The 12,680-nt window shown below is 41.1% G+C and overlaps 1 protein-coding gene across 1 annotated transcript in view; it reads left to right on the plus strand.

The window, feature by feature from the left end:
- Positions 1–12,680, plus strand: part of RBM18 (RNA binding motif protein 18) — a 174,770-nt gene that overhangs the window by 50,870 nt on the left and 111,220 nt on the right. The window contains exon 3 of the mRNA XM_069241533.1: positions 11,295–11,421. Coding sequence (XP_069097634.1) covers positions 11,295–11,421 — 127 coding nt within the window. The remainder of the gene's footprint in view (positions 1–11,294; positions 11,422–12,680) is intronic.

The raw sequence follows: 12,680 nt of genomic DNA on the forward strand, positions 1-12,680 counted from the left end.
GTACGTGCAAAATAGATTTAGACCCAAAGTCTATATCCTGTATCGTCACTTATTGTCCTATATCCTATGTAGGAACTTTTTGATATTTTGTCTATAGAGATTGCGGTCCCTATTTCTCTCTTCTCTTTTGTGCCTAAATTATGTATTTGTCCATAGGTTTGTATAGAAGGTCAGTTGAAGAATTCACAGCTGTAGACACTATGATGGTGTTCACCAGGTTTCTCTGATTATGTTACATTACTCTGTACTTTTTTTAATCGTTTGCTTTTAAGTAACTGAAAGATTGCTAAATTGACCTTTATATGAAAATCTCAGTATAAATAATTAAACACACGTAATTTGGCGAATTGTCTTTCCTGATTCTTTAAACATCTGGAGGCTCTATCCAATTATATTGTTAGATAAGTGATTGAACAATTCTGGCAGAATTACTGCTCACCCACTTTGCCCACTAGATGAAAACCAATTGTCTGAAGCTAAACATGGACAAGACCGTAATCTTCAGGAAGAGCACTTTACCATGACCTTGTGGCCAACAGAGCTAGGACCAACCCCCACACTCCTTCCCACCCATGCCAAGAACCTCTGGTTCGCCATCAACAACAAACTCAACATGACTGTCCAAGTCAATGCCTCATGCTTCCATACCCTAAAGATGCAGAGGAAGGTTGCCATACGACTCCCAATCAGCACCCAGAGAACCGTCATACATGTCCTCATCACAAGCAAGCTGGACTACTGGAATGCACTTTATGCTCGGATCGTCAAAAATAACAGCTGGTGGACCGTGTGCTGAACAATGCAAACATTCACCCCAGTCACAAAGATCTGGGTTTAATCCATCGTTTTTTTGCAAACTATGCCACTCCAGTTTGGACCCAGCCTTTGCAAATCAGTCTTGACCGTGCTCCCCGTGGTAACAATCCAGCCCGAACTGCCAGGCCAAGTTCTCCCTGGACCACAAACAAGCATCCTGGGACCAGTTTTGGGGTATCACCCTTCATCAGCCAGGCTAGCTTGAATTCAGTGGCGCAGTGAGCATGGGACCCAGGTCTGGGCTTGCCCTTCCAACTTGACAAAGGCAAAATTTCCATTTATGCTGAAATCGTCAAAAAAGAATAGATAATGGGCGGAATGCCACACAATGCAAACATTCACCCCAGTCACGAAAATCTGAGTTTAATCAATCGTTATTTGCCCACTACACCACCCTATTTGGACCCAGCCATATGCAAATCAGTTTTGAGCCTGCTACCCATGCTGGGAACAGCACAAATCTCACCAGAAGGCTGCAGAGCATTCAGATCTTGGTGGCCAGAATCACTGTCAACCTCCCACATCGGAGTCACATCACGCCACATCTGAAGGAACTCCACTGGCTCTGCATACACAAACGAGCACAATTCTAACTCTCCACCCACACTTTCAAGGAATTACATAACAGTAGCCCAGCTTAACCCAACAGTCGCATCTGCTTTCACAAACCTTCCAGACACCCCCACTCGCCCGGACTCTCCCACATAAATGGAAAACCAGATCCGGCAGTCGAGCCTTCACCTACATTACTCCTAAAGTGTGGAAAAACCTGCTGCTACACACTTGAGAACCTCCTCCTTACTTCTGAAAATTCTCATTAGGACCTGCGTAGCACCAGGATACCCTCCTGGCTGATAGTTGGCTCTACAAATCTGCATAGCATAACCTTAAAACATAAATTGTTTCTTCCAATATGATCCAATGCCAATGACACCCGTAATCCACTCCTATCCAAATTAGCCATGGATGCAAAGGAAAAGGTAGTTAACAGTAAAGGCTCTGTAGGTCATCCATTTATACGCTCCTATTGTACAAATCCTGAAGATGATCTACAAATGTTTGCTCTATCTCTGAGGTCCTGCTACACAGTTTCAAACTATGCTGTAAAGCCCCCAACCCAACTGAGGCCCCTTTGAGCCCCAGAGTCAACTTAACCAGCTATCGTCTCTGGGACATAAAGACTTTTCTCTGTAGATTCTTACTGGCCTCAGGCTGAGGAAAGTACATTAGTACAACTTTTTAAGCTTTACTCAAATATAGGTCCTCACTCATCACAATTCCTCTCTGCAGATCACTTAAACCACCTTAGTCTCTCTGATTTCCCTATCTCAGTTTCTCTTGTTTTACACGCCACACTGGAAGTGTCATGGCCCATTATCACGGTTTGTAGGTTTCCGATAGTGACACTGCCACAGTAACCAAGCCCACATTTTATTTAAATTATTCCTCACTGGTGCCTCTCATTTTGTCAACTAGTTTACTGTCTTCCTTCAACCAGGAATCTAACCGACCGCCACCCCTGTGAATAGCACTCCTCCCTACTCACCAGCTCAGTTGACATCAGGAACTGTTCTGAAATTACTCATGCCAGGAATTTAACATCTTAGAATCTGTAGGAGATTGTGCTGAATGTTATCAAGTAAGGTATCAAGAAAGAGAACATGTGCTGCCTAGTAATAACAAAACTTCTTACCAGGATGCCTCACTTTCCATTTTGGTTTGACAAATCCCATATGGTGTGTGTTCTGTGCAGGAAACACATCTCACCCTTTTCTGATCTGTGAACATCTCATATTGAAATCTCTTCTCCCTGCCCTGTAATTACTATGCCTCTGGGGAGCTGCACTAGCTACAACAATAATCTGCAACCCTGGTGGATGGTGTGCAGAGACCAAAGTTAAATGCTTTCAGCCCAACAAGCCCTCACCGTCACTAAGTAGCCCTCTAGACTCTGGTTACATGCAACATTCTGGAAAGGTTTTTATTTCCTAAGCATAATTGCTCTGGGTAGCATCCCAACACATCCTTCGGTTGGCCTCCACGCCACCTCAGTATGGCCGTTGCCAGCGGTGAACAAACGTTTGGAGGGATTCCAGCTCACATCATTGCAGCAGCTAAAAATCTAAATTGTTCTTCTGTTGTATGGTGTCTTGTATGTCTAGAATGGCTGGAATGGGATATGAATGGTGAGTATGAGAGGCAATGTGTTTGTATGTGAGTAGGAGTGAGTGAAAAGAGAGGGGGAAGTTGAGATTGTACTTTTCCTTGATTGTTTCACTGTATGTTATTTGTTGTATATTTTTGTTTGTTAATAATTTTATTTAAAGAAAAGAAAAAAAATTAATGAACATTTTTGAGATATTCGAGTAATGGTGTTATTGATTTTCATGGATGAAATAATGCTATTATAAACAAAGTTAATAAGTTAAGTTTTTTGTAAAAGAATTTCTGCATGACATTTTTGCCTTATGGAGGATCAGAGCCAATACCAATTGGTTAAGTGTATAGGAAGAAAATTTAGGTCTAGTGGGACTTTTACTTTGTTAGTTTTTTCCCCTAGTCCCAGACCTATATCCAAACTAGGAAGGAGAGCCATTCTCTTCATGTGGCATTGCCAGTGGTTAGACTTATCGCAAGCATTCCTCCCATCACCCGACCGAAGAGACCAATCTGGGTGAAACTAGTCTTGGTTTGATTGTGCTCCAGTTTAAGGAGAACCTGATCCAGCAGTTCCAGCTGGAATTTTCATTTACGAGCAATGTCAAGACTGATTTGCAGTGGCTAAGTGCAAACTGAGGTGGCATGGTGGAAGTTGGAATGTTATCCTGAGCGATTGTCAGTGGTTAAACGTATTGCACGCATTATTCCCATCACCATTTGTGTGTTTGACATCTCAAAACTTAATTTCTCCAGTGTGTGTCTCTGCAGCCAGCTCTCTCCGTTGTCAGGAGCAGCCCTCCACAGAGACCACAACGAAGACTGTTTTGTGGGATTTGCCTTTGGGACTCAGGAGCTGTGCAGCCATCTTGCCTCACTTCTGGCCTCACCTTTGTCCTCTGCATTCTTAGTCATCTCAGATTGCTATTAATACTGATTCACTGCCTCTTTTAGGTTGGAACTCAGTGGGTGAGAGAGGAGATTGTTTTTTCGTGGACATCTTGCGATCTGACATAATGCTGCTGTTTCTATTAATCTGTCGAGACTGTTTGATATTGGTCTGTAATTTGTTCTGCCCCCGCCATCCAGGCTTTTTTAATTCACTGGGAAATTCTCCAGATAATAGTAATCGATTTATATTTGGTCCAGCTAGTGTGGCTGCAGAAGTGGCTTCCATGATGTGTTTTTAATGTATTAGATGGTAGCAGATGATCCGGCAGTACTTGAAAACTTAACTCATTCCTTTATCCACCCAGAAACTATTCACTCCTTGCTTTCTATATTTCACATCAATTAAATTGTTTTTCAAACCTATCTGAAGGTCTTAATCTGTTTTTAATATGCCGCGCTGACTCTGCATTGTGTTTCTAACCACTATCACCATCCCATTACCTGATACTTTTCAAGAGTGAATTTCTCAAAACGAGAAACGTAAGAGGTATGTATTTGGAGTGCCCTGGGAAACCTGTGGCAACTGTACACTTACCAGCTACTTCGAAGTAACCAGGACCTAGGGAAAAGGCCTCCTGTGCATTGCGAAGACTGTAGACTTTTAAGCTGCTATCTGCATGGTTCGGCTAGCAATGGATTCTAATCAGTGGTGGCTGTAACAGAACGGGGTTGGTGTGGATAAGATTTAAAAAAAAAAAAAAAACACTTATCTGGTTTGTTGGGAGACGGGTTCCTCTCCTCTGTTCTCGTCCTCTTCCGGGAAGCACACAGGCTTCCAGACTCCCATCAGCCAATCACAACGTTGCTGTCACCAGCATGACGGCAGCGTTGTGGTTGGTGTGAGCTGCCTGGTTCGGCGCTCACACAGGGAGTGGGACCCTGTGCACTTTCTCCTCCCGGCTGTGCAATACAGATGGGTGGAGAAGTGCCAAGTGCACATGTCCGTTTGGCCAGCCCTACACGGCCGGCCAAACAGACATTCACACTTAAGGTGCACAAACCACTTCTCCTCCAGCCCCGCCCTAACGTGGCTCCATATAAAAATAAAATGATAATAACGTCCCATTATTATCATTTTATTTTTTAGTTCTGCTGAAAGCAGGGGGGTGACTCTCCATCGCATTACTGGAGCAGTCGCCGGTGGTTCTAATTGCAATTACAGTGCTCAGAATTTTCATGAGTATTCTGAATAAACAGAGGATGGTGAAGTTCATGAGCGTGGTGTGGGACTTCAGTTATTTAAATGTTTTCTCGTGCTTCGAAAGCTAGCTTGCTGTAAGGTAGGAAATCAGCTGAGATTAATGCTCCCAGTAATCAAAAGGTACAGTTCAATTAACTATATATTGGAAATATGGAGAACACAAATATGAAATAATTTCTCTAATTTTAGTTTTGAAACCACTGCATTCTGTGCAATAAAACAATCAAACGCGTTATCTAAATATAGGTAAAGTGAAAAAGAAGTAGTATTTTTTTTTTCTGGCCCTGATGTGCTTTTAGCAAGAAAGACTTCTGAGTGGCTATATCTTATCTGTGATGGCTGAAGTTCTGTGACAGCGGCTGTAACCAGGTTTCCAACATGTATTCTAAAGGGCCATATCAAAGTGCTTAACCAGAATCATCAACCGTGTGGTTGGATGGTAAAAGCTTGGGCTGTTAATCCTAGCAATACTAGAGACGTTTGTTTCTGTGAGGCCTCTATTTCCTTTTTGCCTGTCTATGTATTCATATGATAGAAACACTGAGCAAGAGCCGTCTTGGTTTTCTCACCCCACATTCCCTGTTAGCCTTTTTTCAACCCCTTAGATGTTTTGGGTGTCATAGATGGGTATTCACAGCAAAGCACTTCAGAGTTTACCTCTTTTTAGGATCATGGAAGAGTCAGTGGGCCACGGTCCACTTCTTCAGGCACAGCTGCTGTGTGTTCCCTACACCATACTCACACAAAAGTACGTAAAGTAATCCCTTTAACTGGCCTCCGTGTTGCACTGCAATGTCTCAAAGCCTGTTCTAGAAATAACAATGTTAACGGGAGAAATGTCCTGATTCTTGGCACAGATGTTCCCGCATCTCCCGAGTCCTATGCAAGGAAGACCTGTACATGAATCTGTTTTTTGTTGGACTCCACATCAGTCTTGCTCTTCTGTATAAACAAGTGTACTCATATTTGCTTGCCCCTAACGTTTTCTATAATATGCCAATGAAGTCTGACAACCTGAATAATGTAATTGAAAATCTCACATCTACACTCCATGTCTCATCATGAAACCTTCAAGGTGCGTTTGTGGTTACATCGTCACGTATCCTAATAATGTTAACAATTCTTTATACATCAGCCATCCCTTTCTGTTTACTATGAATTTTTTTATATTCATGGCCATAGTACTAATGTGTTTATACTTACGTTAGTCAGTGGTTCCACAAATCGTGGAACAGCGAATGAAATTTCATATCTAATGGAAATGTAATTTCTGTCTAGGATATGGAATTTAGGATGCTCAGCTTTCTTTAGGGCAACTGTCTGCAACCAGGAGAAAACTTAAACATTACCTCACCATCAAAATACTCAAGCGTCTTTTCCTTATATTCGCTTGAAAACCTGAAACCACAACATGTTATTTAAAGAGCAATCACCTCCGGCCTCAGAAGGTCATCCAATGTTGTACTTCTTTTGCAGCTAAAGGCCTAATAACTCAAACTATCAATACTCCAAACCTTCCTGCAAAACGAAAACCTGCTTCCGGTACACTGAATAACCTTCTGACGCATATTTAATCATGTTCTAAACAATGATAAAGTTAGAATCCAAAAGTGATTACAAAATCACTTCACCAGCATGCGATGCAGGAGTAGAGCATTAAGTCCAAAATACCAGGTAGTGGTTAGTAGACTTGAACTTTTCATTTGTAATAGCCATGAAATGTTTGCTGTTCTGTTGGGACTGGAAACAAGTTTTGACGTAGAACTTAATAAAAGTAGATTTCTTCAACACGTTACCTAACTTCATGCCATCTCAATGCCGTATTTCTGACCTAGATTTAACTGAGCCCTGTGTTAAAGCCTAACAAAAACAGACGTCCCCTGTCCTCTCAGCTTGCGGTAATTGTAGACTAACTACACCAGTGTTTCTGCCATTTTATTTGGGAACAAAGTCACTTCTCATCTAACTAAGCTCCAGTGAAGTTTTCTGTTTAACTGCCCCCCTCTTGCACTGCCTCGCTGGAAGCGACTGAAACCTAAATTGCCTTCAGCAGGGGAGGAGTCACCAACTCATCCTTGTTTCTTGCCACTGCCCTCCTAAGGAGCATACACATCTTAAGAGTCTGTATCTGGACCGTGTGTCATTTGCTATCTAGGAATGGTTTGGGACATTCAGTGGCTAGTCTGTAACCTTGTTTAGAAGGTGTTTGTGCAGCCATTGCCGCACATATTGTGCTACGCTCTCAGAAGTTGCTTGCAAAGTCTCTTCTATTTGGGAAAAAAATGTTAAAAGGGGCTTAGAACCTCCCCGTACTTACCTGACAACACCGCTCTTATTTACTTGCTTCTGATTGGCCAGCACGTGTCTGCTTTCACTTCCTGCTCTGTTTAGCAATTCATGCCATGGTGTGGTCTGGAGCGTGGATAAAGTACAACATATGGTCAGTTGACATTTGTTGCCTGTTAGTGTCCTTCCTCTGACTACTACCCATGAAAGTACTTTCTTTTTTGCATTTCCCATCAAGCACCAAGCACCGCATATGAATGCATCTGCATGGTGTCTGCTTTCCTTGCTGCATGCCGCTCCTGTTTTTACTCTAGTTCCTGCACGATATGCCCTCCATATTGTCCTCCGAGGCGCTTGGTCCGTTATCTCTAAATGAAATAAAAGATGAAGTTGGATTCTGCGAGGCAGGGTTGCGGGGGGCCGTCTTGCCCCAAGCTAGGTCCATACGAGAAATCTGTGACCTGAACCAAAGACAATTTTAACATGCTTACAGGCACACTCGTGTATTGACATTTTTGTCACTGAATGTTACTACAAGCCGGCAGGGATGGCTAGAGGTGCGATCCCATGTTCCTTTTTACGTTTTTTATGTTTTGTTTTTAGTTCTTCTGTGCCCTGCCTGCAGTTAACCATTGACTGGCACAGCCCATGATGAGGTGAAGTTAATTTTATTGCTTTGCAGGGAGGGGCGAGGTGTATCTGAGACAAGGATGCGCTACAGCTGCACTTTAACGCAAATGGATGGCTCTTTTTTGTTATATAAATTTTAAATTGAAATGCGAGTAGTTAGTCCCTGTTGCTCCATGTCCGCATTCAACAGCGTAATCTATTTTGTATTTACTTTTCTCATGTTGTTGGTATCTGCAATCCCATTCCTAAACCCCACGCCCTCCACTCACAGGAATGCAGTTCTTGCTTTCCCCACCGCTGTTTGTGCGCTATATTTTACTACTAAGCAGTCAGTCAAAAGTGTAGGTATGTAGCAGGCACGAGGGATATGATTCCAGTAATGCAGCATGTGCAGTGGCATTGTGTCCAAAAGCTCCGGGAACCCCTCTAAACACCAAACATTGTTATATTTTACTTCTAAACAGGCAGTCACAAGTGAATTTATCCTGCTGGCACTAGTGTCATGATTTGAATGGTGCAGCATGTACAGTGGCACCAGGTCCGAAAGTTGTCAGAACTCCTATAAACACCAAGTAGTGCTATATTTTACAACTAAACAGTGGCTCACAAGTGCAGTTATCTTGTAGGCATTAGCGTCATTATTTGAATGGTGCAGCAAGTGCAGTGGCACTGTGCCCAAAACCTCTACAAACCCCCAACTAAGCACAATTACTGCTAACAGGCAGTCACAATTGTTGTTTCATTGCAGTTAAAAGGGGCGTGATTTGAATGGTGCAGCAAGTGCAGTGGCACTGTGCCCAAAACCTCTACAAACCCCCAACTAAGCACAATTACTACTAACAGGCAGTCACAATTGTTGTTTCTTTGCAGTTAAAAGGGGCATGATTTGAATGGTGCAGCAGGTGCAGTGGCACTCGATTAACTACACATTACTATACTCTACGATAGTGCCATATTATATAAGGCAGGGGTTCCTAACCTTTTGACTCCTAAGGACCTCCACTGAATCACTACTGGATGCCGGGGACCCCCACGCAATTTGTACGATTTAAATTTCAAACATTGAAACAGTAATTCACCCCTGGGTGTCCGCTGTCCGCAGTTTGGAAACCGCTGACATAAGGTAAAATTATGAGTTTGGAACCCTGGGATATTAATTCAGCATACATTACAACATGAACAACTAATAACAGTTTATCAAATTTAACATAAACATTATTATAACCTTTTTTCTAATATTTATAATTCAGTTATTAAGATAAAATGCAAAAGAAAAAACAAAGGCACAGACTATTGGCTTTGCCAATGCTTGTTTGTAGTTGTCACCCAGATGCCAGCAGTGACCTTTCTCAAACTCTGCCCATAACTCAGAGAAAGGCTCAATGTTCACTACTATTTTAAATAGTGATAGCCTTCCTGTATGGGAAGCTAGATGGATTTGTCCACCTCTTTGCTGTGGTGGTCCACCTCCAGACCCAAGGTTTACAAATATGTGTGTATTTGACATAAAGGGTTTCTTCAGCTTTTAGAAAGCGTCTCCATGTTCTGTGTGTTTACACTCTGTCTTAAAATGGGCAGACTGATCCTCGGCCCGTAGCCTTTTGGGACCTCAGAGTCCTGAATTCCTGCCCACTTCCAGGTGAGGGATGAATTGGGTATATCAGATAATGACATCATTAGATGGTTGCCAAGATGTTAAAGTGCTGCAAGCACAGCATACTCTGCTTAGGAACCAATATCTTTTGAGACATTCTCATCCACAGTATAACTCTTCTACTCCTCTGTAAGTTCCCTACTTCTGAGGTGTTTTTTGTTCTGCCACCATGACATTCCACGGATAAATGCAAAAATATTTATATTATCATTCCTCTGATATTTGACGTCCCCGCACCTGTGTATAAGCTGAATGTGTGTCAGCACACCAGCATCCTTAAGTGATCAGGGGGACTCCTCACAATGCCCTCTTCTGCTAATTTCAACCTATGTGTCTGGTGATTTCTCAGCAATTTAGTGTAATGGCATTGGGTCTATAAGCATCAATATAATGAATTCTGTTATGAAAATCAATGCAGAGGCTCTTATCTGAGGGTTCTGAGCAACAGAGATTAAGGACAGAATGGCAGGTAATGGGACTTTTTGGGGACATTACAGGGGAGTTCATTAGACTTTGAATGTCTCTTTTTCCAGGTATTTGAAAATGTAAGACCTGTACCATTTTGGTATACATTGTTAATGCTTTTGTGTTGGTCTATTGGTACATCATCTTTGGTCTATTGAAAAGAAAAAAATCTTACTCCTACACTACAGAATTATAATTGGTTTAGAGACTCTTCTGTAATTGCTTAATTTTTTTTCTGTGTGTTAATTCATTTGTCATCCGTGTCTGTCACATTACTGTTTTTGTGTAACATTAATTTAATTCTTAATACAGTTATACTTAACTTTTGGTTTAAAATCGTTTTGTATACTCCAACTCATTTTTCTTCTACCATATCACCCAGGCTTCTCGTTCCTTTCAGAATTTCGCTATTTGACTCTTGTAAAAATACTGCTGAAGTAAAATATTCTTCAAGTTGTTAAAAAATGTTCTGTATATCTACATGGATTGTTTGTCTAACCATGCATAATTGCTTTCATTTATCTTTGTGCCACATCAGTAGAAATGATATTCATGTTATTTTCTTCACTAATGATGCACCGTTTTGGTCTTCTGCTTTCTGAAGTTACCTTCTATGAATACCAAAATTTCCTTATATCAGAAACTCATTCTATGACAGTACTTCTCTTAAATAAAATCTTCCATCCTGTCCACTCTCTCTTTCTTGTATACAGGTACACTCTTGATGTTACCCTTGCTAGTTCAGGACGTTCCCTATTCCAATGTTGGATGAATGGGTCTCTTTCTCGTTCTTTGTGTCTTTTGGTTACTCTCCATCTCTGTCTCTCTACCCTCCCAAAGAGATACACAAATTCCATCTTCCACATTCAACCCCTTAGTGGTCTACCTCTTAACCTTCCACATTCCTCCCTTGTCGTCATATTTAACTCTCTTTTACTCATAAAAATGTTTAGATGCAGGCCTCCCTGCTCATGATTTTCTCTTGACAAAACATGACGTTCCACAATACTCTTAGAATACTTGTGCATTTTTGTTTCTTATATAATATGAATACAACATATATTTAAGAATTTTATTATTGCTCACATTTGAATATATAGATGTAGAACTCCTTTATGCTTTGTTTTTCTGAAGGTACCACCTTTTGAAACTCCTTCAAAAATTTGGTAATGTAAAACAGTTTGACTTTCTGTTCCACAAGTCTGGACCTTTGGAGGGGCAGCCCCGAGGATACTGTTTTGTTAACTTTGAAACAAAGCAGGTGAGTATTTTTACTTCCACTAGTAATCATTTGTGATTCTTGCATTAGCAACCTGTTTCAGATAATATATTAAGTGAGTTACTGATGCTTTAGCTGTGATCACTTTCAAATTAAGTCTCTGGCCCTTTTGACTTAATTTTAACTAGCATCTTCATGCATGTATGTGCTAATGGAGAATGGTTATTCAAACAGTTCCTCAGTAACCCATGAGAAATTGTAAGTTTTTTCTTTAATGTGTCCTCATCATTTTATAGTGACTTTTTATTTTACTTGGATTACTTCTCTATGTGGTTGAACTCCTCAACTGCAAGGTCCTTTCTATAGGTCTGAATGATTATCATGTAGAACTTGTTTTATAACCAGGCAACCTATAATATTGGATAACGATAAATAAAAAATAAGTTAATTTTATTGATTTTACTTGGGGAAACAGGTCGGTAACAAGGGATATTTTATATGTGCAGGGGTGTGGAATTTAATAAACTATCTACTTGTCCATGGGGCAGGTTGCTATATAAGTCTATTTGTCATGTAAAAAAATCAAATCAACTTGTCTCTTTGGTGCCATGTAGTGAGGGGACAAATGGCCGCAATCTCATTATATGAGAGCTCTGATGAAAGCCTCTCTGATGAAGCCAGGGATGCCACGGCTAATACTATACTAGGGCTTGAATACTAGCAATTTTCTTATTTTGCCACCTTTCTGCAGGGATACATACAGAGGCTGGTGGAAGAAGTAAACAATAGTTCCAAGGTTGGAATGCCTTTGAGTCTGTGCAAACCTACTAACTTGCATGTTTTAACGATTTTCACCAGCTGTTCTCTAATCATTTTGCATACTGAGAAAGGTTGAAAATTTACTCCTGACAAGGGCAGAAGAAGAAGTTCTTCCAGGGATGGTAAAAAAGTGGTTGGAGGGAGAGTGAACTTGTAAACACCCACAGATTTTCACATGAGCAAATCTGCACATGCATATTTCCTTGTACTAAAATACAGTTGCCAGATATTTTCTGGGAGTACAATGTCCAGGTCTACTTCTGTAAATTCTAGTGAGTTCTTGAAAGCCATAATTTTGCAGTAATGCAAGGATGTATCATGGGTGCACTTTTGTGACTTTCTTTAAGAACTAGGCCCCATAATTAGTTCTGGTGTTTACCAAGACCTTTTGTTTTCATTAGAATTCAATTGCTCTCTCTATCCATGTATCAGCTGCCTTTACTGTGAATCCTGCTCTTTCACAAGTAGCATATTGACGCACA

The sequence above is a fragment of the Pleurodeles waltl genome, chromosome 6, assembly GCF_031143425.1.
Source record: "Pleurodeles waltl isolate 20211129_DDA chromosome 6, aPleWal1.hap1.20221129, whole genome shotgun sequence".
Lineage (NCBI taxonomy): Eukaryota > Metazoa > Chordata > Amphibia > Caudata > Salamandridae > Pleurodeles > Pleurodeles waltl.